The sequence below is a fragment of the Gorilla gorilla genome, chromosome 6 (assembly GCF_029281585.2).
Source record: "Gorilla gorilla gorilla isolate KB3781 chromosome 6, NHGRI_mGorGor1-v2.1_pri, whole genome shotgun sequence".
NCBI lineage: Eukaryota > Metazoa > Chordata > Mammalia > Primates > Hominidae > Gorilla > Gorilla gorilla.
In genome coordinates this window covers 21,775,125-21,802,394 of record NC_073230.2, presented here as the reverse complement: position 1 = coordinate 21,802,394, position 27,270 = coordinate 21,775,125, and the positions used below count along the sequence as shown (strand labels likewise).

Below are 27,270 nucleotides of genomic sequence, written 5' to 3'. Positions count from 1 at the left end.
TTTGCTTTCCCTGTTTGAAGGAGTTATTGTTTAAGCCAGTAATCCCCAAGAATGCCTCCTCATTTTGGTCACTTGCCAGCACTTCTGGGCAATAATTTCATTGTGAGTCTTGCAGGCAAAGGAAGGGAATTTCAGGGTTGTTCATTGCTATGTCTATATTTTTGGAGCTTAGAGGAAAGCAAATCTTGTTTTTAACAGAACTACGCATTAGTTTTTTTTATTGGAAATAATTGTTATTTTTTCACTTGGCACATTTATGAGAATAATAGTAGTGTCAGAAAAATTTCATCACTTTCAAAATTTTCCATATTCTTTGTATTATACTGAGTCAATAAAGTCGGTGGCCACACAGTACAGAGCTGACCTGTACTATAGAAACTTGTTGATTTGCCTGGTTATATACAGTGTTTAATTGACCTATCATATTTCTTTTCTTCTATGTTAAAATCTAATTGTTCAATTGAAAGACAGTCACAATTACCAAAGCTCATTTCTCTCTAATTCATTTTCATTATTAGATTTATTTAGGTTACTTAGTTTCCACTCTAAGAGTGTAGATATGAAAGAAGCCTTAGTAATGAAATTTAAGCACTGCCTCTGTTGATATTTTGGAGCATGTTTTGCTTCTATTTCCTGAATGCTCTTGTAGCAAATAATTGCTCAAAAAGATAAAATGCACATACACAAAGAAACCCAAATTTTCTTTTTCTTTTTTTAATATAAGAGCTGCTACTAACTGTATCCTCCATATATCAGATATGCTACACAGCTAAATACCTAACCGTAACCCACTAGCACAATCTTATCTCTTCATAAGCTAACCCTCTATCGCAGGCTCAAATGCCTTCTTTCTATTGGTTTCTGGTATCTGCTGCTTTCTCCGACAGGGACTTTGCACTTAAAGTCACCTGTACCAGAAATGTGCTTCCCTCTAGGAATCACAACCTCTCATAAAATATTTTTACTTTTCTTTCTTTTATTTGCTACCATAGCAATTTCACAATATTTGTGTGAATACTTGAAGAGTTCTTGTCTTTTCTGCTATACAATATGATAGAGACTATAGGCAAAGATTATGAAAGCTTTTGCTGAATTTTGCATATGTTGTATTTAGCACAGTGTCTGGTATATACGTTTATGTGTCTTTTATCTATTTGTTCTTATCACACCAGACTAACACTTAGTGGCTTTAATCAGCAATAAGTTACTGTTTCTCATATTTCTGTCAATTAGCCTGGCAGTTTTTTAGCAATAGTAATCTGGTGGATGAGCTGGAGGCGAAGCCCAGCCAGGATACTGTGTCTCCCTCTCCTAGTGGTTTTCCATCCTGGGCTTATTAACATGGAGGTCTCATGACAATGCTCCAAGAGGGGGAAGGTGGCATTTATAAACCCCACGAAGCCTAGGATCCAGAGCTTATGCATCACTTCTGTAATGTTCCATGAGTCAAAATAAGTCACAAGGTTGGTCCTGATTCAAGAGGGCCTAGAAGGAGATTCATGTCTAGAAGGGAGAAGCAGCAGCACAGTCTCACTGCATAGAAGGAAGCTTACAGGAATGGAAAGAACTCGTGCCCATTAAACAGTCTACCACTGTATTAAACAGTACATTGTAATAGATTAATATGCATGTAATACAATACAAAATAATAGAATAATATCAATGTAATTGTCATTTAATTATAAAACTTAGTCCAGAAATTGACTAGATTAACTGTTCTATGTTTTGTTGCATTTTGTTTTGGGTTTTTATTGTATATACACTCTAAGAATGAGAAGAGGTGGAGAGAGTGGTATATTAATTCTAAGTTATATAAGCAATCTAATCTCACATTTAGATAAATAAAAGTTATAAGCAATACGAGGGCAGAAACTTTATATATTTCAATTATTGATGAATTTCTGGCAACTAGAATAGTGCTTCATGCATAACAGGTATTCATTAAATACTTGTTGAATGAATGAATTAATGAGCAAAAATAATAGGCATTATTTTCTGTGGTCTTCCCTTTTATGTTCATTGGGAAGATGTCATTTGTTCTCATCTGTCTCAAATGATTAAATTCCAAATTTTTAGAGAAATGGCTAAATAAGAAATAGAGGTCCTGCTCACATATGTTGTTCAATGAATTCTTGATAATCAACTGCCATAATGTAGGGACACTAAAACTTACAGGTAAGAACAGTCTTTATGATTTATTTTATGAACATTTGATCACCCACTAAAAGGAGCCTCCAGGAGATTTTGCTTTCTTATTGATTGGCACAAAACGACAGTAATATATTTTCTCTGATCTCTGTAATCTGTTCAGTATAGAAAGCGTATCTAAATGAGTCATTAACCTAAATGAATGACCGTAAATATCCAATAGTATTCACAATTTGATTTCAATACTGTATCTAGATTCAGACTGCAGTACTATTTCTCTGGACAAGAGTCTCACTTTGTTCTGACTCATGTAAAAATACAGGTCTTTTTAAAATTTAAATCTGGTAAATGAATGCTACATCTTGCTAGTATTTTAATATAGGAAAAAAGGGTGATTTGGCTATTTGTTGATGGTAATGCAAATTGAAACAAGTTTTATCTTATAAAAATATTCCCAATTGGAATTCATCTCCATTTATTGTCTGTTTATATGGACATAATTTTAAATAGGAGAAAATGGTATAAGGGTAGGCACATTTTAAAAATAGAACAGTAGATAATATTGGAGAGAAAAAGAGAGGGGATGTTTCCTTTACATACATCTTAGAATTATCTAACATGTACTTGAATGTACTGGCAAAATGATTAATCCCCAAATGACAATTCCTACCTCTGTCAATTAGTTTATGTACAAGGCAGCTTGAATATTTTATATAAATTATAGCATCATGACTGGCAACAAAAACAGATCATGATATTTCAGGGAGTCATCTGAGTCCCTCAAGATGTAAATCAATGACAAAAATGCAATCTAAATAATAATGGATTTACTGATTTATGTGTTAGACTATAGAATTATTCAATTTGATTAAAAATATCAATATTTTCAATATAATTCAAGTAGCCTGATTCTTATTTCTTATCATTTTTATACAAGATAATTAACGTGTATGTAAAACCACTCTTCCATAGCATTAGAAAAAGGAGAACTGTTCTGTTTTTTCTGTTTCTAGCATGAGAGAAGTTTTAAGGTGATTGGCATTTTCAAAATGCAAAGTTATGCTTCTTGTTACAGAATTGGAAAAAGACTGCTGATGTGTGAAGAAAAACAAAAGGTAAAAAACACTTAACTAATTTTCAGAGAATAGAAACAAGTTTTATTAGAAGTATTTTTTTTAAGTTGTGAAGCTGTGGTAGTCTTCACAGAATATAGGTAAGGGAAATAATGTGTGAAGGAGCTAGAGAGGTGTAATTTTTTTCTCGATTTTTGCAAGTTTTACAAAATATAGCATCTAAAAATTGGTTAGGAAAAACATATGTAATATGTTCTAATGTTACATAATTACTGATTTAAAATTCTTCTATACCACTGAAGATAATTGAAAAGTATTAACTGGCCTTTCAGTGATGAAAGTAAATGTGTTTTTCCAAAATATATGTATACTCCTTTTTTCTCACATGTTGAACTCCCTATGTTGCATTTTGAGATTGCTTTGCCTAGTGATTTGGGGTGTCATTCATATTTGAATATGCCAAGCAAACATTATTAAACAAGGTTATCTAGTTTAATAATCTGAGTCCCCTTCAGATATTTGTTAGATGCCCAAAGTTACCAATTAATGTCTATTCTAGTTGTAAAAAGTTGCCCATGATTCAGGATGGGAAATCTGAGCTGTCTTTGAAATCTACTGCAACACCTACATTAAATTAACTTCCCTGAAACTTAGTAGGTGCTCCTTAAATATCTGTTGAACTCTATTGAAACTAATGAACTTTATATTCTTTTTATATATATATATATATATATATATATACTTTAAGTTCTAGGGTACATGTGCACAACGTATTACATAGGTATACATGTGCCATGTTAGCTTGCTGCACCCATTAACTCGTCACTTATATTTGGTATTTCTCCTAAAGCTATCTCTCCCCCAGCCCCCAACCCCACAACAGGCCCCAGTGTGTAATATTCACCTCCCTGTGTCCAAGTGTTCTCATTGTTCAATTCCCACCTGTAAGTGAGAACATGTGGTGTTTGGTTTTTCTGTCCTTGTGATAGTTTACTGAGAATGATGGTTTCCAGCTTCATCCATGACCCTGCAAAGGACATGAACTCATCCTTTTTATGGCTGTATAGTATTCCATGGTGTATATGTGCCACATTTTCTTAATCCAGTCTATCATTGAAGGACATTTGGGTTGGTTCCAAGTCTTTGCTATTGTGAATAGTGCCGCAATAAACATACCTGTGCATGTGTCTTTATAGTAGCATGATTTATAATCCTTTGGGTATATATCTAGTAATGGGATCGCTGCATCAAATGGTATTTCTAGTGCTAGATCCTTGAGGAATTGCCACACTGTCTTCCACAATGGTTGAACTAATTTACACTCCCACCAATAGTGTAAAAGCATTCCTGTTTCTCCACATCCTCTCCAGCATCTGTTGTTTCCTGACTTTTTAATGATCACTATTCTAACGGTATGAGATGGTATCTCATTGTGGTTTTGATTTGCATTTCTCTGATGACCAGTGATGATGAGCATTTTTTCATGTGTCTGTTGGCTGTATAAATGTCTTCTTTTTAGAAGTGTCTGTTCATATCCTTTGCCCACTTTTTGATGGGGTGGTTTGCTTTTTTTCTTGAAAATTTGTTTAAGTTCTTTGTAGATTCTGAATATTAGCCCTTTGTCAGATGGGTAGATTGCAAAACTTTTCTCCCATTCTGTAGGTTGCCTGTTCACTCTGATGGTAGTTTCTTTTGCTGTGCAGAAGCTCTTTAGTTTATTTAGATCCCACTTTCAATTTTGGCTTTTGTTGCCATTGCTTTGGTGGTTTAGTCATGAAGTCCTTGCCCATGCCTGTGTCCAGAATGGTATTGCCTAGGTTTTCTTCTAGGGTTTTTATGGTTTCAGGTCTAACATTTAAGTCTTTAATCCATCTTGAATTAATTTTTGTATAAGGTGTAAGGAAGGGATCCAGTTTCCGCTTTCTCCATATGGCTAGCCAGTTTTCCCAGCACCATTTATTAAACAGGGAATCCTTTCACCATTGCTTGTTTTTGTCAGGTTTGTCAAAGATCAGTTGGTTGTAGATGTGTGGCATTATTTCTCAGGCCTCTGTTCTGTTCCATTGTTCTATATACATACATATATATATATATATATCTGTTTTGGTACCAGTACCATGCTGTTTTGGTTACTGTAGCCTTGTAGTATAGTTTGAAGTCAGGTAGCCCGATGCTTCCAGCTTTGTTCTTTTTGCTTAGGATTGTCTTTGCAAGGCAGGCTCTTTTTTGGTCCCATATGAACTTTAAGGTAGTTTTTTTCCAATTCTGTGAAGAAAGTCATTGGTAGCTTGATGGGGATGGCATTGAATCTATAAATTACCTTGGGCAGTGTGGTCATTTTCATGATTCTTCTTATCCATGAGCATGGAATGTTCTTCCATTTGTTTGTGACCTCTTTTATTTCATTGAACAGTGGTTTGTAGTTCTCCTTGAAGAGGTCCTTCCCATCCCTTGTTAGTTGGATTGCTAGGCATTTTATTCTCTTTGTAGCAATTGTTAATGGGAGTTCACTCATCATTTGGCTCTGTTTGTCTGTTATTGGTGTATAGGAATGATTGTGATTTTTGTGCATTGATTTTGTATCATGAGATTTTGCTGAAGTTGCTTATCAGCTTAAGAAGATTTTGGGCTGAGACGATGGGGTTTTCTAAATATACAATCATGTCATCTGCAAACAGGGACAATGTGACTTCTTATTTTCCTTATTGAGTATGGCTAACTAGAATAAGCAATGTAGAGAAGACTTTAAATGACCTGATGGAGCTGAAAACCATGGCACGAGAACTACATGAGGCATGCACAAGCTTCAGTAGCCGATTCGATCAAGTGGAAGAAAGGGCATCGGTGATTGAAGATCAAATTAATGAAATAAAGCAGGAAGTTTATACAAAAAAAGAGTAAAAAGAAATGAATAAAGCCTCCAAGAAATATGGGACTATGTGAAAAGACCAAATCTACATTTGACTGGTGTACCTGAAAGTGACGGGGAGAATGAAACCAAGTTGGAAAACATTCTTCAGGATATTATCCAGGAGAAGTTCCCCAAACTAGCAAGGCAGGCCAACATTCAAATTTAGGAAATACAGAGACCACCACAAAGATACTCCTTGAGAAGAGCAACCCCAAGACACATAATTGTCAGATTCACCAAGGTTGAAATGAAGGAAAAAATGTTAAGGGCAGACAGAGAGAAAGGTCGGGTTACCCACAAAGGGAAGCCTATCAGACTAACAGCAGATCTCTCGGCAGAAACTCTACAAGCCAGAGTGGGGGCCAATATTCAATATTCTTAAAGAATTTTCAATCCAGAATTTCATATCCAGCCAAACTAAGCTTCATAAGTGAAGGAGAAATAAAATCCTTTACACACAAGCAAATGCTGAGAGATTTTGTCACCACCAAGCCTGCCTTACAAGAGTTCCTGAAGGAAACACTAAACACGGAAAGGAACAACCGGTACCAGCCACTGCAAAAACATGTCAAATTATAAAGACCATCAATGCTATGAAGAAACTACATCAACTAACGGGCAAAATAACCAGCTAACATCATAATGACAGGATCAAATTCACACATAACAATATTAACCTTAAATGTAAATGGTTTAAATGCCCCAATTAAAAGACACAGACTGGAAAATCGGATAAAGAGTCAAGACCCATTGGTATGCTGTATTCAGGACACCCATCTCACGTGCAAAGATATACATAGGCTCAAAATAAAGGGATGGAGGAAGATCTACCAAGCAAATGGAAAGCAGAATAAAGCAGGGGTTGCAATCCTAGTCTCTGATAAAACAGACTTTAAACCAACAAAGATCAAAAGAGACAAAGAAGGCCATTACGTAATGGTAAAGGGATCAATTCAACAAGAAGAGCTAACTATCCTAAATATATATGCACCCAATACAGGAGCACCCAGATTCATAAAGCAAGTCCTTAGAGACCCACAAAGGGACTTAGACTCCCACACAATAATAATGGGAGACTTTGACACCCCACTGTCAATATTAGACAGATCAATGAGACAGAAGGTTAACAAGGATATCCAGGACATGAACTCAGTTCTGCACCAAGCAGACCTAATAGACATCCACAGAACTCTGCACCCCAAATGAACAGAATATACATTCTTCTCAGCACCATATTGCACTTATTCCAAAATTGACCACATAGTTGGAAGTAAAGCACTCCTCAGTAAATGTAAAAGAACAGAAATAACAACAAACTGTCTTTCAGACCACAGTGCAATCAAATTAGAACTCAGGATTAAGAAACTCACTCAAAACTGCACAACTACATGGAAACTGAACAACCTGCTCCTGAATGGCTACCGGGTAAATAATAAAATGAAGGCAGAAATAAAGATGTTCTTTGAAACCAATGAGAACAAAGACACAACATACCAGAATCTCTGGGACACATTTAAAGCAGTGTGTAGACGGAAATTTATAGCACTAAATTCCCACAAGAGAAAGCAGGAAAGATCTAAAATCCACACCCTAACATCATAATTAAAAGGACTAGAGAAGCAAGCCCGGGCGTGGTGGCTCACGCCTGTAATCCCAGCACTTTGGGAGGCTGAGGTGGGCTGATCACGAGGTCAGGAGATTGAGACCATCCTGGCTAACACAATGAAACCCATTTCTACTAAAAATACAAAAAATTAGCTGGGCGTGGTTGCAGGCCCCTGTAGTCCCAGCTACTTGGGAGGCTGAGGCAAGAGAATGGTGTGAACCCAGAAGGCGGAGCTTGCAGTGAGCTGAGATTGTGCCACTGCACTCCAGCCTGGGCAATAGAGCGAGACTCCGTCTCGGAAAAAAAAAAAAAAAAGAACTAGAGAAGCAAGAGCAAACAAATTGGAAAGCTAACAGAAGGCAAGAAATAACTAAGATCAGGGCAGAACTGAAGGAGATAGAGACTCAAAAAAGCCCTCAAAAAATAAATGAATCCAGGAACTGGATTTTGAAAAGATCAACAAAATTGATAGACCGCTAGAAAGACTAATAAAGAAGAAAAGAGGAAAGAATCAAATAGATGCGATAAAAAATGATAAAGAGGATATCACCACTGATCCCACAGAAATACAAACTACCATCAGAGAATACTATAAATACCTCTATGCAAATAAACTGGAAAATCTAGAAGAAATGGATAAATTCCTGGACACATACACCCTCCCAAGACTAAACCAGGAAGAAGTTGAATCTCTGAATAGACCAATAACAGGCTCTGAAATTGAGGCAATAATTAATAGCCTACCAACCAAAAAAGTCCAGGACCAGATGGATTCACAGCCGCATTCTACCAGAGGTACAAGGAGGAGCTGGTACCATTCCTTCTGAAACTATTCCAATCAACAGAGAAAGAGGGAATCTTCCCTAACTCATTTTATGAGGCCAGCATCATCCTGATACCGAAGCCCGGCAGAGACACAACAAAAAAAAGAATTTTAGACCAATATCCCTGATGAAGATCGATGCAAAAGTCCTCAATAAAATACTGGCAAACCAAATCCAGCAGCACATCAAAAAGCTTATCCACCATGATCAAGTCGGCTTCATCCCTGGGATGCAAGGCTGGTTCAACATACACAAATCAATAAATTTAATCCATCACATAAACAGAACCAACGACAAAAACCAAATGATTATCTCAGTAGATGCAGAAAAAGCCTTTAACAAAATTCAACAGCCCTTCATGCTAAAAACTCTCAATAAACTAGGTATTGATGGAACATATCTCAAAATAGTAGGAGCAGTTTATGACAAATCCACAGCCAATATCATACTGAATGAGCAAAAACTGGAAGCATTCCCTTTGAAAACCAGCACAAGACAGGGATGCCCTCTCTCACCACTCCTATTCAACATGGTGTTGGAAGTTCTGGCCAGGGCAATCAGGCAAGAGAAAGAAATGAACTTTATATTCTTATATTCTCACACCTGTGCTTAAACAATTGATTGACTTAATGGATTCAATAAAGACCACTAAATAGGATGGGGGGTGGTGGAGAAAGAGAGAGAGGGAGGGAGGGGGAGAGAGGGAGAGAGCCAAGAAAGTCAACTGGTGAGTGGCAGAAAGAGGATGGGGGAACAAGCAATTCTTCCGCTATTTGCTGTCTAGCTCAACACAGTCAACTAGTATGATCCAGCTAGTTGTTTCTGCTGCCTAGGAAGGTTGTTCGGGTTTTCCAGTGGGCGCTATGTTGATTATGTGATCATCCGTAGTCCAGAGTCTCACTCTCATCTTGGTAAATGGGGAAACATAATTGAATCATGACACCCAGAAATGGTCAGGCTCTTATTCACTTGCTCAACTTTATCTACTATAAAATTTATATACCACTTAATATATAGGGGAGGTGATGATAATTCCTTTCCAGGGATTCAGATACATAATTCTATAATTTATGGCATCCTATTAATTATATCAAAATCCATAGAAAGCCAAATTAACTTCCAGATTGCTTGGAAACTATGGAATTTCAGCAAAAGAACCTTTGGAAGGCCTGGCCAATTTCTTTTTAAAGAAGGCTCTCAATTTGCTTTTATTGTATACACACATACCATCTTGTGTATCTTCTTTATAGCACTTGTTCTCAATTTATATTAAATAATTTAATGTATTTTTTCTAATACAAAGTAAGCGTTATGTAGAGATCTCTTCTTTTCTTGTGTAAACATAATTCCAATTCTTATAAGAGTACTGGACCTATAGTAAATGCTCAGATTGTTGAATAAATGAATTTCTATTCTACCAGAAAGAGGGTTATGCTAACCTCCCCTGATATCCAAAGCCAGGAGTGGAAACATGCTAATATCTGCATTTGTAGTGCCCTCTTATTTTTTAAAACTTATTGAAAACAATTTTTGTTTGTTGGACACTTTTTATTTATGAATGTAATTCAATTAAATAAACTACAGCTTTTTGTGTATACAAGAACACATACCTTATTACATTTTGCTATCAATTTTCACTAGGCTGTACATGTTCCTATTTATATTATAGAGAAATACCATATCTTAAATATTTTTGCAGATAATCTCAGACATCAGGGTATATTTTATTAATTCAAACACCACAAGGTCACTGTATTTTTAAGTTATTGGATGTGGGATGGGGGAAGAAGAAAAGTGTCAGCTTACCACTCACTGGTCTATACAGACTTCATTGACAATGATAAAATATCAGATGCAAATTGGGAGCACTCCAAAAAAGCAGTGTTTCATGTTTTTTAAAAAAATTATTTCATGCATGTAAGTGTGAAAATGACTCTTAGAAAATTTAGGGGGACAGCAAGTCAGATGAGGAAAGCATATTCAGTGATATTTGCATATCTTGGCACAAGATAAAAACAAGCAATTATGCTGAACAGAAATTCTCTACTTTACCTCCTTTATTTCAGCCACTACCAAGTTTCACATTTAGAAAAATAGTATTGTATGAAAAATATTCATTTAGGTTTTCTAATATCTCCATAATATATGTGAAAATTCTTTTATAAGACATAGTGAGTTATGTTTTGAGTGTGCTTTGGCTGCAAGTGACAGAATATGCAAAATAAATAATGATTCTATTTATGTATCTCTCACGAGTAAAAATTCAGAGACTATTTCAAGGTTGCTGATGAGCCAGTTCAGCTCTGTCCAGAATCTGGGTCATCTCTGGGTTTCCCTTGTCTTTTCCTTCATAGGGGCAAGATGGCTGCTTCATCTCCAGTTATTTTTCCTTGACAACATGCAAAAATAGGAAAAGAGGGGCAAAGCTTTTACTTTGTATGTGTCTTGATCAGAGAAAAAAATCTTTCCTAGATGCCCACGGTATACTTCCCTCAGGTTCCATTAGTCAGCTCTAGGTTACATTGTCTTCTTTAGTTGGCTTATTTCAGAAGAGGGAAATAAAAGCACTTAAACAGAAATATGAACAAAGGTGTCATCTAATGATGACCTTTCTGGCCTATAACATTTTCCTTATGGCTCAGGAAAAAAAGGTTCAAGTGATGCTGCATTCATTATTGTATATAATGAGAGACATTTGGGAAAAAGCTAGGGTTTCTTGAGTTAGATTTTGCTACTTCCCATGAAATGTTGGAAGCATCACTTCTAAGCTCATTTGAGACAGTGCTGTGATCCGTAACAACAGCAATTATTACTATCATACATTTCTTTAAATCTTTCTAATAAATTTCTTAGGGACACTTTTATTATTATGAAACATTTATTTTTTTATTTGTTTGTTTTTTTTGTTTGTTTGTTTTTGAGACAGAGTTTCGCGCTTGTTGCCCAGGATGAAGTGCAATGGCACAATCTCAGCTCACTGCACCCTCCGCCTCCCAGGTTCAGACGATTCTCCTGCCTCAGCCTCCCGAGTAGCTGGGATTATAGGCACGCGCCACCACGCTGGGCTAATTTTTGTATTTTTAGTAGAGACAGGGTTTCACCATGTTGGTCAGGCTGCTCTCAAACTCCTGACCTCGTGATCCGCCTACCTCTGCCTCCCAAAGTGCTGGGATTACAGGTTGTGAGCCAATAATAGTAAAGATTTAATTATTATTGAAATATATTCAATTCTCAACATGATTGGTTATTGTTTAAACATTTTACAGGTTTCATTTTACATTTCAAATAATTATGAATTTATCACTGCTCTTAGGGACTTACTTTGTGTACCTTTTTGGTATGACTCTGCAATGTGGGATCACTACTGCTTATATACTTTTTCCATTTTTGCTCTGTTAATTAGTTCTAATGTACAATACAAATAGAGAACTAGAGAACATTTAGGTAAGAAATAATTAGTATTATGATAGAAAATTCTTATACATCAAAATACTTAACCACTTTTTTTTCCATAGGGAATTGTTGAAATAATTAAAAACTAAAATATTTGATCTTTGGGTGCATCCTTTTCTTACACTTACATATAAAAAAGTTTCTTTAGTCCTGTAAAAGTAATTCAGGTTAAAAATGGTTTTAGAATATCCATCTTTTCTTTTACAAACTAAGATGGAGTAGCATATGATTCTGTCTGAAGTTTCTATAGCTTATTTCATTGTCTCCCTGGGACTTAACAAGCACATCTTATGAATGAGCATTAGATACAAGCATTTTTATCTGTCATTTGAGTAAATTTATATCTCTACCTGTTGTCTAGAAATATGAAAAATGTTTGCCTTCTTCGGTGTGAATATTAAATGTCTCCACTGCAGTGATTATAGCTGTGTTTCTTCCTTATAAAATAATGTTGTCAACATTATTCTCTTACTCCAAAAAAAAGTACACATTTCTGTGAGCAAAAAAGCCTGAGTTTAGGGGTTTAAATAAAATGGAGTTCTTTCTATAACATGTGTAGAATTTCGGGTCACTTCCACCACTAATGTGTTCATCTGAATAGTAATTGCCATAAAATTGTAGTTTCAAGTTTCTACAAGCAAATACCTAACTTTTTATACACTTAAATTTGATACTATAATTTTTACAAATTTGAGTAAAAGTTCCCATTCATGCCACTATTACATACTTTGAGCAACCCTTTTCATAACTCTTTACTGGTGAATTTATAGTTGCCAATCAAAAAAAAATAAATTGCTGATTTTATTCAACCGGGCCAGGACTTAGTTCCTAACAAATACCTATGGCCATAGTTCATACAGATGACGTTTAATTTCCCAGGGGACTTCAAGAAGTGATGAAAAACAAACTACAAATGTATCCTCCCTTTCCCTCTGCACTGACCTAGGGCTCGTTTGCCGACCAGGCTCCCTGTGCCCTGCCAACATTCTGTCTGCTGCAGCTACTCTGGGAGTGCTTTTCCCTCCCTGAACTGCAGCTTTCAGACACTCCTCATTCACTGGTGAATCAGGTCCCACCAGGGCCCTTCCATTTGACTTGTGGTGTATTTTTTAAAGTAATACCTCACTACGTTTAGGAATAAATGAGTAACCCCATAACCCATGTTTCGTGTCATGTTTCTTGGCAATGAAAAAGTGAATAAAACTGAATTGATTCTATGACATAAATGTATCCACTTTAAACACTTACTCTGCAGTATTACTATAAGTCAACCTTTCCCATTAACCAGCATAGTTAAGCAAGTCCAAATTCCTGCTATGCTTCAAGGCTATGCCATAGAATTATGAGACTGTTTTAGTATTAAAATAAAGTTACTGAATAACATAGTTAAAAACTATCTTCTCCACGAGAAAATTATTTTAAAACCAGATTTGAAATGACACATAAAATATTTTAATAACAGGACAAAAGAGAAAACAACTAATAAAAAATAGGATTTCTGAAACATCCTTAGTAATTAAATATTTAATTTCATTTTAACTAAGCTACTTATAATATTATGATTTTGTTTTTATTTGAAAAGCAAAGATCAAAAGAGATTTATTTTCTCCTCTGTTGAGCATGTTATCCATACAATATAGGTCAAATCGCTTAGTTAACGATGCTTGAAAATGGGTTCAGTATCTAGTAGAAGTCTTTCTGTTTTCACATAATAAACTATCTCCCTGTGCCACCTAAATCCCCACTAAATACATGAAAAATAATAAAACAAATGCACCTGTAAAATAAAAATACGACCTCTCAGAGTAATTTCACTAAGTCAAAACTTTTTTGTTGCTTATGACTTTTGAGTCTTCCACAGTAAGACAAATGAGATAATTTCATCGCCCTCGGTATGTTGCATCTTTGTTAGAAATGAGTTTCATGTCTAATTAGGTTACTTTTTATTCTTTTCGGAAAATGCACTGGTACTTTACTGTTTCGTTTGTTTGTTTTGTTTTATGTTTACTTCATTAATGTTACTAAGCTGATGAAAGCCAAAATAAAAGACATGTAAGGCAGGAAGAAAAATTCCAAGGAAAATATATTGCTGGAAATTAAATTACCCATTTGAAAGTTAAAAACTTGAAGAACTGAATATTAACTAAATTTCATAGCAACAAGAAGGATTTTGCTTGAACAAAGTCTCTGATAGTTCACATTACTCAGGATACGTAAAAGAAGCAAAATTACAGTTTGTATGAAAATTCCAGGTAAATGGGAGCCAATTTCTTCGTCTTTACCTGGCTATCTGGTAGCCAAGCACTTTGAGCATTAAATAGAAACTTGTAGATTTACAATTACATTCATTGGCATAGGGTTTACTACGTTAATTCAAATAATAATTACATGAATAACTTTTCTGAGGTTTATAGAACCTTTGTTACTTTCCTTGGAGTCACAAAATCTGTCCAGGAATACGATAATTTGACTTTGCTGTGACCATTTCACAATAGGTTAAATGTCGAGTTACCATATTCTTAAAGTCCAAAGCTATGTTTTCACTGACAAATTTGAGTTTGAATTATTTGGATCATTTTCTAATGTGAATCATAAAAGTAGATAGCATAAATGCTTAAATGTGCTTTTTTGCATTTCTACAGCCTAAAACCAGTTTGGTTGAAAAAAATAAAATTTAACAGCCTTTAATTTGTCATGTGGAATCTGATACCATGTGCATTTTATTACCTCCATATATTTATCTAAGTGAAACATAAAATGGTTGTAATAATGGAGAATTTAAAGTAGCTTTTGCACATGAGCAGTAATGCTAACTAATATGGTGAATAAGGGCTGAATGCAAATTCTCAGAATTTCTGTTTCTTGTGATATGTTTGCTAAAGTGAGTATATCTTGGATAACTGATAGAAACACACATAATCCTAATTAAGCTGTGAGGAACTTTGATGGACATAATGGAAATACAGGGAATAATCATTTCTATACAAGCCAAAACCTTGTATATATATTTTTTAAATTTTCAAACTACAATACAGTGTACATTAGATCACAGAACCTGCCAAAATATAAACCCATATCTCTTTTTATGCTGGATTTAGACTCTGGTATTCTTGTCTATGCATTCAGAGATAATCTAGGTATGGCATAAATCAGTAAAATCAAATATCACCAGTTCCTATTGATAGGAACCTCATTTATAGCTCTTGAATTGAGCCCCTCTTTTCCATTTCTGTTGCCATTTGGTTAGGCCTTCAATTATATTTTATGTGAATTATTGCAATAACTACAGTTCTCTTAATGACACCAGCATTTCAACACTCCAGCCCATTTTTATGTTTCTGCCAGATTTGTTTGCCCATAAAACAAAGTTCACCATGTCACCCCTCTGCTAATAAACTTCTGTCAGCTTCTTCTTAATCATAAGATCAAGTCTAAAACCATTAACTTTGTTTACATGTTCTGAAACAGACCCTACCACACTTGTTAGTCGGTATTTAGCCTACTCTTAAATCATACAGCACTCCCAAAGGTGCACAGAACTTGTCTCTTCTTCCTTCTCTGCTTGCCTTCTACTACTTATCCATTCACATGCTACCTTTTATTCTAAAGCTTGCAAGACTCTTGAGATAAAATTAGTTGAATCATTGAAGTATGTTCCTACAATACTTGGCTCATATTTCATTTAGAAACTCAATTTATTATTTTTCATAATAGACCAATATTTTTATGTTCAGCTTTATTGAGGTACAAATCACATGAAAATTATATATATTCAAGATTTTTTTTACATTTTTTTATTTTAGTCATTCTGTTAAGTGTGGGGTGATATCTCATTGTGGTTTTAACTTGTATTTCTCTAAACGCTAATGTCGTTGAGCATCTTTACTTTTTTTTTCCATCTGTATATCTATTTTGGTGAAATGTCTGTTTATGTCTTTTCTTGCTTTCTAATTAAATTGTTTGGGTTGCTTTTACTGCCGAATCATCAGAGTTCTTTATATATTCTAAATACTAGTCCTTTGCTATGATGCATTCATACCATGTACTACTACTCAGTGATAAAAGGAAGAAACTGTTGATACGTGAAACAACCTGGATGAATCTAAGTGAGAAATTCAAATGCCAAAATTTGCTTATTATATGAGTCCATTTATATCCATTCTTGAAATAACAAAATTATAGAACTAGAGAACAGATTAGTGGTTGTCGAAGGAAAGGAGGGAGTGGGGGCAGGTGGAAGTGGGTGTGGTTATAAAAGAGCAACATGAGGGAACCTTGTGGTGATGGGACTGTTCTGCATCTTAACTGTATCAATGTCAGCATTGTGGTTGTCCTGTTGTACTACAGTTTGCAAGATATTTTCATTGGGGGAAACTGTAATGGGCACATTGGACTCCTCTGTGTTACTTTTTACAACTGCATGTGAATCTAAATTTATCGCAAAATAATGTCTATTTATTATTCCCCAGCTTTATTAAGGTATAATTTACAAATTTTTAAAAATTATACATATATTCAAGATGTGTAACGTTATGTTTTCACATATTGTGAAATAATTATCACAATGAAGCTAATTACATATCCATGACTTCACATAGAAACTTACAATCTACTACTCTAGTTAATTTTGAATATATAATACATTATTTTCCCCCTTGCTACCATACATTATTATTAACTATAGCCACCACACTGTACATTAGGTCTCCAAAACTTACATATCTTATAACTGTAAGTTTGCATCCTTTGACCAACATTTCCTTATTTCCCCCAATTCTTGACCTCTGATAACGACAGTTGTACTCTTTGCTTCTATGTATTTGACTTTTTTTGATTCTGCATATAAGTGAGATCATGCAAGATTTGTCTTTCTGTTCTGGCTTCCTTCACTTAGCATAAGGTCCAACAATACCTCTTTGAGGTATTGATTTCATTTCTTTGGGGTATATATACGGAAGAGAGATTGCTGGATCACATGGTTGTTCTATTTTTTAATTTTTTGAGGAAACTTAGTACCGTTTTCCATAACAGCTGTACAAATTTATTTTCTCACTAACAATATACAAATGTTCCCTTTTGTCCACACCCTTGCCAGTGCTTGTTATCTGAGGTATTTTGAAAATAGCCATCCTAACAAAAAAGAGGTGATATCTAATTGTGGTTTTGAGACAGTGTAGGGAAGAGACTCAGTCCTGGCAGATAAGGGCCATAATAACCAAGATCCCGGTGGGCCTCACATGTCCAGGCATACTCCCTCCATTACCTTCCGGCCTCCCTTAACAAACTGATATGCCCATAAGTTTATAACATTCTGAGCTTCTTGGGGACAAAGGTAATTGCATTTATATTTGTATATATAGTACTTAACAGAGAGAGTGTTCTCATTAAACTTTTGTCGAATGAATGAATGAATCCTGGAAAGTCTGGAGAAAAGAATAACACAAAAATGTTATTAGAAAGTTGCTGAATATAGAAAGACTATTCCAATAGTCATAAAATATTCATTAAGAATGTCTTCAGACCTCTTTGTATAAACCAATATTTTTCTCTCCATCAGTAGAATGATATGTTTTTCATCAGAATGATAAATCTCAATAGCGAAATATTTTAATTTTACATGACTTCAGTGTGTAAATTTATAAAAGCCTATCCATTCTATAAAATAGACATTTACATTAATTTAATATAGACGCATCTGTAGATACAGGCCCACAAATCTTGTCATCAAATGTTTACCTCTAACCTACCTCACTAGCTATCATCTGTTTATATCTGCTCACATGTATGAAATCAGGCCATAAACTAAGTCAGATATTCTCTGGAAAAGAATAAAGATTCATGGTGCTAGAATCCTATGAAACTTATACTGACCTTCAGATTACTGGCCTGAATATGACTGATTCATGAAGGGATTGTGAATTTTTTAAGCAAATAAAACCTTGTGAGAGCCTAAACATTATTGACTATGTTTAGATAGATAATATAACATTACTTTGTATTTTATAATTTTATATCAGAAAACTCTGCATAATAATAAGCACTCTATTGGATTTAACATAGCATAATAATAAGCACTCTATTAGGTTTAATGTCATTTTCCAAACCAATAAGAGGCTTGAATTAAGTAGTAAGGCCCTTGCCAAATGTCTTTTTAATTGTCAAAATGTTTTACATTCTAACGTAAGGAGCAGATATCAATATTTATAAGTCAAACAGAATACTTTAATTTGATATGAGAGACATACTCGAATACCATAACAAAAACTTCTTTGTTTCATTTCTATGTGTGAAAATGTCTGTCACTTACATGTATTGTCTTCTAATTGAGGGCATGATCACTATTAGAATTATGCATAATCAAATACTGCATTTTTTTCACAAGAATAAAATTTCAAATCCAATACTAGATAATATAAAAATCTATTTGACCTTTGTAAAGTTACATTAAGTGATAATAAATTTAATTACCTGGTACAAAAAGCCAAAAATATCAAGTCATAGAAGAAAATAAATTTTGAGTCTTTTACTTTAAGATTAAATACTGAAATTATTTTAATTATATTTCTTTGCAACTTTTATTGATATAATATTATTACTTTCTTAGTTATTTTATTCTATGTTATTAGTTAATTCTTGAAAGAACTAAAAAACTTTATGCTGTATCATAATTTCCCACTATTGTACATTCTTCACTTGTTGCCAAAGAACAGGCTAAGAATCATGAGCATTAAAACCATTTTTTAAAATGTGATGAACCCACAAAAAACTAAAGGTGTACTGGAGTCTGCTAGATCAACACATTCTTATAATTCCCTCAAGGCCATCATACAGTTTGGCACCAACATTTAAGCTTTGAAAATTATATGACCATCTATTACATTTTAGATGTCACATGTCCTCAGACCTTTTCTATTATAACACAAGACAGAGTTAGACCATTTTTTAAAAGATCCCTCTGTTATTGATAATTGCCTAAGGTGCTTCTTCCTTTTCTTTTTCAGAATGAAGAACAAATTTTGGTATTTTGAGTTTGGCACATCTGAAACTTTCTCAGCCACCTGCAAGAAGCTACATGAATCTGTAGAAATAGAAGTAAGAAAAAAATGAATTCTCTTTTGTAATACGATGAAATGGCTTGAGCTTTGTTGTTAGTATATTTGCATTGGAGCCCATGGAATGAAATATATATTAGCAATCCACAGAGACTTACTCAAGATTTTAAATTGTCATTCCTTTCGCTCATTTGGAATACAGCACTATCTGACATACTAAAGTTAAGTGTAGATATGGGTTATTTTATTATAGTATAAAAGAATGAGAAGTGGAACACAACTTTGGAAATCGATGCAGTTGTTACTGGGCATAGTGCAGATAGAAAGGTAAGATAAAAGTAGTTGGGAAGAAAAAAGTTGCAGAATACATAAAAAATATTATTTTCGGGTCTCAATATCTTGTAACCTTTAAAACACACTTTGCTAAAATTGTACTTACTTTTATGAATAAAGGTTAAAAAGTATACTTTTCCATTCCATTCCCATTCATTAACTAGGTTTTCTCAGTTCCCAAGGTTGCCATTTCCCCATTACATTTATAGAAAGTGGAAATGCCAAGAAAGAGAGCAAAGATAGCAAGAAAAGACACATTTTAAAAAGACTTGGAGCAAATAGGTCTATAAAAAAAAAAGACACTGTAGGACTCAAAATTTTGGAGAAATATTATAAAAGAAAATGACTCCGTTATATTGAGAGATTTTTAGGGGTTAAAGAAAAAAGAAAAGTTATATTTTGACAAATGATAAAGACAAAACCAGAGGAACAGAATTATGAAACATGAACACTTAATGACTAGTTGATATGAATTAAGAAACATTGGCTTCAACACTTTTCATTTTAAAAATAAATGCAAAAATTTGCTACTGATACCTAAATCATTAGTTCCTTATATTCAGGTAATAAGTTTGGTAAACAGAAGTAGTTATGGACCACACAATGGCCTGGCTAAGTTCTTCATTATCCTAAATTTCTAATTTGCTGTTATTAATAATACCAAAAAATGATACTACTCTCAGTGTAACCTTTTAGCACTTTTATCTCATCATGATTGGTAAATATAATTAAGTATTAGAATTGATGGTCATAGAATGGGAAAAAGCCCTTCATAACGGGATCAGATCATAACCTTTGAAAGGAACATAATTACAGAGGTGAAGGATTTGGGTTCAACGTGGACTTTCTGTTATTACTATTTAGGATGATATATCTGTGTATATGTATGATATATGCACACAAATAACTGTATATAAAAATGATATATATAACACATATATAACTATATGCATGTATATCTATATAATAATTATATATGTACTACAGTTATATATTTAGTTATATATTACTGTATATAATAATATATGACATCTATAACTACATTTAGTTATATATTTAGTTATATATGTTATGTATAATAATATATGACATATATAACTACATATATAGTTAAATATATAGTATATATAGTTATATATGTGTCATATGTATTGTTATATACATATACATATTTATGTGCATATATATTCAATAAAACATATACATACCCCTTTACTCTTAGAATCATTATTTTTTTTAAAAACTGCTTTATATACTAGATTTTGAATATTTCTTATCCTCAACAATTATGCTCAAATACAATTTGCAGCAGAAGCTGAAAAGTTTTAGAAAAATTAGAAGTATGGCTTTGGTTGAATGTAGGTGGAGATCCTGAATCCTCCTGCACCTCCCTTTACTTTATCCTACCCTTGAGCACAGATTTAAAAGCTGTTGATCTATAAAATAAGATTCTATGTGTCACGAAGTACAAAAAAAAAAAAAATCTTTAAGAAAAGTGTTGTGTTTACAGCAAAAGATCTTGAATGAAAATACATTTGAAAACGGTGGTTTGTAATGTGCTAAATAATGATAAAATTAAGTGGTTTTGATCCACAGAGCTTGAGATCTTACAGAAAAACTATTTAGAATGTTCTCCAAGAAATCTGGGCTACTAGAACTAAGTTATGTTTCTTGGAGTGCTGTTTCTACTTACTGTCTCAGCCTGGCCTTCTAGCTCTGCATCCCTGGCTTATTTTGGGTGCTATTACAATAATATTTATGAATCACAGGCAGCACTGTGTGCATGCCCCCTTGTATTTTTGCATATCTTGGTGTGTGTGTGTGTGTGTGTGTGTGTGTGTGTGTGTGTGTGTGTGTGTGTGTGGATAGCTAGGCAAAATCTGCTTCTCTGCTCACTTTTTAATGAATCCTGTCTATCATATTAGCAGAATATGCCTTTCTACCCTCAAGGTTATTTTATAATTAAATATAACAAAAACAGAAATTCGAAAATTTGATTCTGTTTGTTGTTGCTTCCTATTTGTCCTAAAATTATACCTACTATGGTTTGAAAAATATATAACAGAATAAACTACTTCAGTAAAAACAGAACCTCCAGCAACAGATACATGTTTTATTGGCAGCTTTTTCAAAATCAAACTATCTTTTGTGTGTCTTTTTATGTAATATTTCTCTTTCACATAGTGAGCTCCTTCCAAAGAGGGCAAATATTTGGGTTGATATGAATATCATGTAATAATAGTTAAGATTTACCTATTATTAACTGTCTCACAGGTGATGCTAAACAATGCACATATATTATTTGATTTAGTCTTCATCAAAACCTTATGATATGGTTATATCTCCACTGCAGAGACAAACATTTTCTTCAGTAATTTAAGAGAAATAAGAATTATGTTGCTGCCACAATGTTTAAATCTAATGAGCAAATTGATTGAAAAATATATGTATTTACACATACATGTAAAGATTTCATGATACACGAAGTAGAATTGTTTAAAGATATTCATTTATCTTCTAACTTTATTACAAAAGATAAATATAAATTCTTTAAAATTACAAGAAAATATTTTAAAACCAATGTTTATATTAAAGTATTTGGAGGGGTGAAATGTGTGCCTAAGAAACTCAGGTCAGCCTTTGGAATTGAAGATACAGAGTTCATGAATGTTCAGTTTGCTCAGAGTACCAGGCAAAGTTAATGAGAGAATAAGAAAGCCTATTCTACAGATATTTCAGTCTTTTGGTTGACAGGGATACTGGGAAAGATGGTAAATTTTAAAGCCAAGAATTTCCATCCCAAAGTATTGATTTATTGTAATGATTAAATACCCCTAGAAACCTAAATGATCTCAAGAATTAATAAATGGCATGACTAGCATCAAAAACACAAAATAAATTAGCAGGATTCAAAAGACAATATTCTTATTCCTCAGTAACCTGGAAAACAGAGTTCTTAGAGGCAATAGCCAGAATTCCCAAGCATAGTCTCCGCCCCATGTGTCCTAATACTGAAATTACCTATAAAGTAATGTTTTAGGTTTCATTGAGTAAAAATAGAAATAATTTTTATCTGATATAGACATAGAATCAGACCTACTATGGAAAAAAATTACAGTTTATCGTTAATTGTATCTCATCACATTTACCATCCACACTTAGAGCTCTCCAAAGTTCTTCACATGTTTTGAATAGTGCTATCAACTGACATGTTAAGTGGATCTGAAACACTAAAGGCACATATAAAGCTTGTTTTTAACACCTCTGTACAGTGTGACCCAGGACTCATTTATTTATGAAGATTAAAACACATTGGCAGAAAAATTGAAACCGTCTTCTTTTCTTTTAATTATATTTGTCTCTGGAATAAGATCCTCTTTTCAGAGCGGACAATGGCATCACAGCCTTGCACTCTATAAATAGCTCCCATAGTACTATATGTTAACGACCTTTTTTCTACCTAATAAAAATATTCAGGATTTATTGACTAACTGAGGCTGTTAGCTTTTAAGCTTTTATATTCTTTTCCTCTGTAGCTACCTTTTTAAAAGTCATAAATCTCAAAGGGAATGAAAATATTATCTGACACAGTACTATAACTTGTTTATATTTCACAGCCTTCACCTCATCTGTTACTTTCATGCACTCAACTGGTGTGCTACAATTACTGGTCTCCATCAGAACCAGCACTGAAATTTTCCAGACTAATGAACATAACGTTGAAGCAAACAGAGGAAGGTAGCCTGGGGTCAAGAACAAGTGGAAACAAATCATTAATAAATAGCAATTTATTTAAGTACATTGTCCTGCTCTCAAAGGAACATCAATGTTCTTCATCAGTCCTTGTTCTTTGCGACTCTCTGAGAATTTTTTTTCACTTCTCAGAGAGCTACTTACTCTGTTTCCCTAAAACTACACATGACAAAACTCTGAAGAGTGAAAACATGAATAATAGCATACACTCATGTTTTTCAATTGTCACATGTAACTCAGCTGGTTCAATTCTTTTTTTTTTTTTAAAAGAAGCCTCTTTGCAACATGCTCTCCTTTTCTGCAGATGAACAAAGGAATCCTCCTTCACTAATTCTGAAAGTAACTTGTCACAGTGGGGTTCTAAGGCCTAGTCAAATAATTGTCTTAGTGTACTACCTGCTGTGTTCAATATTGAGTGAAAATGGAAGCCAGGCCCTGACTCCAGCTTATTTCATGATTCTTCTGTTATTTAAATGATTTTAGTCAGTTTGGGGGAAGCCAGACCTTTATAAATTAACAGCAGGGAAATACCAAAGGTGTCAGATTGCATATTTATCATCTTTTTCGTGTAATACTTAAATATGTATTAAGAAGTGACTGACATAAATTAGGCAGATTTCAGAAGCCACAGGCCGTGGCTTGTAGAGGACCCCCTTCTGCTTGACATTTCATCCTTGTCAAAGATCAAATTATTTTAATTTAGGCTGCAAATTATAAGGAATGAAGACTTCTTTGTGGGAATTCCCTGTGGTAATCTGACTTTTGTTGTTACTGCTGCTTGTCAGTGTGCAAAAGATATAATATGCATGCAAATAAGGTTAAAAAATATGTACTATCTAATTATCCAGCCAGTACATTCCACTTGAAGACAGTGGGAGGCCTGACACACAGTATGTGTTTGATTCATTGAGGCCTGCAGGGTATTTACACAAGATTACTTTTAATTATGAAATTAATATCTGTTTATCTAGAATATATAGCGGTAAGTGAGTATACACATGACCAGAATTCTTTAGTAAAAAGAAATCATCTTAATTTAGTACAAGAAAAGGAGGAAAAAAAGCACTGCTTTCTGGAAAAAAAAAAAAAAAAAAGCATCATCCAGATCTTGGTTTCGCCCTCATTGAAACAAATTAAACGAAAACTTGGCACTTTCTCTAGAATTTGTTTCTACCCTTGCCAAGTAGTCTCAAGATGTGTTTCTTTATTTCACAGTTTTTATTTTTCAGTGAACAAGATGCAATCCTAGCTTCAGTATGATGAGGCGAATGTGGAAAAAGAGAGGGCTTTTTTTTTGTTTTGTTTTGTTTGTTTTTCATCATTTTCATGGAACACTGTGTCTTCTGAGTTCAAAAATCATGACTGCCATGAGAAATGATGAAGTTAGTGTCAATAATTTTTTCTGTACTAAGACATGGCGAATGAAACAACGCCATTGTAAATATATTTCAATTTAGGAAATGCATATCCCTCACAAAATTCTTTTAAAAACAAAGCGCTTATATCTCTTTTCATATTCACTTATAATTGAAAATGGGATAATAATTTCTAGAATGTATAATAATAACTAGCATTTTAAAGAAGTCAAGGCAAATGAATAAATAAATAGTAATTTTAAAAATACAGAATAGTCTTTTCGCTGTCCATATATGTCCAGTAGTGGAAATGAATGGAAAATTCAAAAAACTAAGAAGTGACCACTCTGAATATAACAAAACATTGTTTGTTAGTGAATTTTATATTTTTCATAATCACCAGGGTGTTTTGTCACCAGGAAAATAAGAAAAATTGGGCTGATTAACCTTGGTTTCTTTTTAACCATTTTTGCAGCAGCTATAAAATCATGCTGGATTGAAAGTCTTTTAACTGCTACTCCTATTTCCCTCAATCAATCTGCCCGGCCCTCCATATTCATTTGGACAACTGTGCCTCTCATGGCCTTTGACATCTCCTTAGGACTTCATCTAGTCCAAGAAACCACCCTTGGTAAATTCAGTGTGATTGAAATCTCTTAGAATCTCCGCTTTGAATTTTACTTTTTTTTTTAACAAAAGTCTTTTCAGCTACTTCTTTCTCTGCCCCAAAGGTGTGAGACCATGAGGCATCAATCTGGTTTCTGTACTTTCCCCCAATAGTACCTTGCAGTGTGTTCTAAACAGGGGCAATCATCACAATTCCTAAAATTTGACCATAGTTTCCAGAATTAACCTTTTTGTAACACATTGGAAATTTGCAGCTGGTTAAATATATATGCAGATGCTAATGAGTCTCTCCCAAAGGTTTTCTACAAACAAAGATATACTGGTGATTTAATTTGATCATTTTTAAGGACTACTAGAGATAACTGGTTAATATTAGGGGCTGCTTTATCTATTATATTGACTCACTTATATTTTAAGTGTTCTTGAAAGGCTTGTTTGGAAATGACAACATTATGGATTTCAACACACTTATTAAAAGATGAGGAAATGAAAAAGAAGAAATCAGGGAAATAAAGATAAAATATTCTGTTTCTGTTTCTTTCTTTTTACCGATCAGTGTGATGGAGTACAGATAGATTTAATAAACATCTCTCTGGAAGGAATTGCTATTTTGAATATACCAAGCATGCATGGAGGATCCAATCTTTGGGGAGAGTCTAAGAAAAGACGAAGCCATCGACGAATAGAGAAAAAAGGGTCTGACAAAAGGACCACCGTCACAGATGCCAAAGAGTTGAAGTTTGCAAGTCAAGGTCAGTTTTCTAACAATTAGTTGTTAAATTGCTTGTTAACCTGCTTTCAAAGGCTTCTTTAAAAGTAAAGAGTTTTCCGTTGCACTATAATAATTTATATATTTTTACAGTTGTATTTTTCATATTATGAGATACCCATGTGTGATTAACTTATATCACAATAGATTCTAACTCAAGTATAAATTGGCTACATTTTTCATTATTCTTCTTTGTATATAGCTCTTCCCACAGAAAATAAAATACATTTGGGGTATTTCGTGGATAATAAAATAGAAGATATTGTATATTAAGCTCTTCTGAAACGTGATTGTCTTAAATAGGACATTTGAGTTGCTGGAATAAGGACGTAGTTAAGGCTTTTCTAAGGTTGTGTTATAAGAGATTTTGTTCTTTTTCTGCTTTGGTCAGGCTATGAGATTGAAGCTATTTTTACAGAGCTGTTGTTCTAAGTACCATATATAACAGAATGTTTAAATATCCCTTGATAAATTTTCGTTGTCTGCTGAATTTTTCCAGAAAGTTAGTAACAACAAGTAGGAGACCTGGGAAACAGAGAGCAAAGACCTAAAAAAAGTAGACTAGACTAACTATGGGTCAGAATTTTCAACTCTATTGTAATATAGTTCTCATTGGGACATGATACCTAATTCTTAGAGATTTTATAAACTAGAGATATCAATGTGATATTCTGATAACTAATCATGTCCCAATAGTTTATGTATGTAATTCTATAATATCAATTTTACCTTCTGGAATTTACCTAATACTATTGATGACATTGAGAAATCAAAACATGTTGTCTCAGCTCAGTGTAGCAAGGACAAAATATGAAGAGATTTCAGTGTTAATGGACTAATATAAATAAATTACTAAAAAATGAAATAGAATAAAGTGAGAAGATGGTTGGTGGGCTTTATGGTGGTGGGCAATAGCTTTATGTTTTGGTGTCTTTGAGTACCTGGTTCAAGTTTCAGTAACAAGCGGTGACTTCTTTTATATAAAATTTGGTACCATGAAAGTGGAAAAGATTGATGGAGAAAGTGTTAGGTATTCTCTTGAAAGAAATGCTTATCACAACCTGCCAATGACAGGTGGTTTTGATGCCCTTAAAATGTGTAAGTAATCTTGGAGAATTGTATTAGTACAAGCACGTTTATAACAAATCAATTAAAAAATTATATACTCAAAATATAACTGTATGAAAATATGGAGGAAAATAATATTTTGAAGGAGAAATATATAGAAAAAATGAGGTTTGTGCTGTATGAATTAGAGGAGGGAAATAAATATAATTATTAGTTTCTAGAAGTTATTGAAATTAATTTATATTTGTATTTAAATATACATTTAAATGTAAAATTAGTAGATTTCTAAAAAGGGTAG

At 33.7% G+C, this 27,270-nt stretch overlaps 1 protein-coding gene across 12 annotated transcripts in view; it reads left to right on the top strand.

The window, feature by feature from the left end:
• Window positions 1-27,270, top strand: part of DGKB (diacylglycerol kinase beta) — a 760,061-nt gene that overhangs the window by 547,038 nt on the left and 185,753 nt on the right. For all 12 annotated transcript variants that reach the window (XM_031013463.2, XM_031013457.2, XM_031013455.2 and 9 more), the window contains 2 exons: window positions 19,017-19,107; window positions 25,692-25,887. In XM_031013463.2, the coding sequence (XP_030869323.1) occupies window positions 19,017-19,107; window positions 25,692-25,887 (287 nt within the window). The remainder of the gene's footprint in view (window positions 1-19,016; window positions 19,108-25,691; window positions 25,888-27,270) is intronic.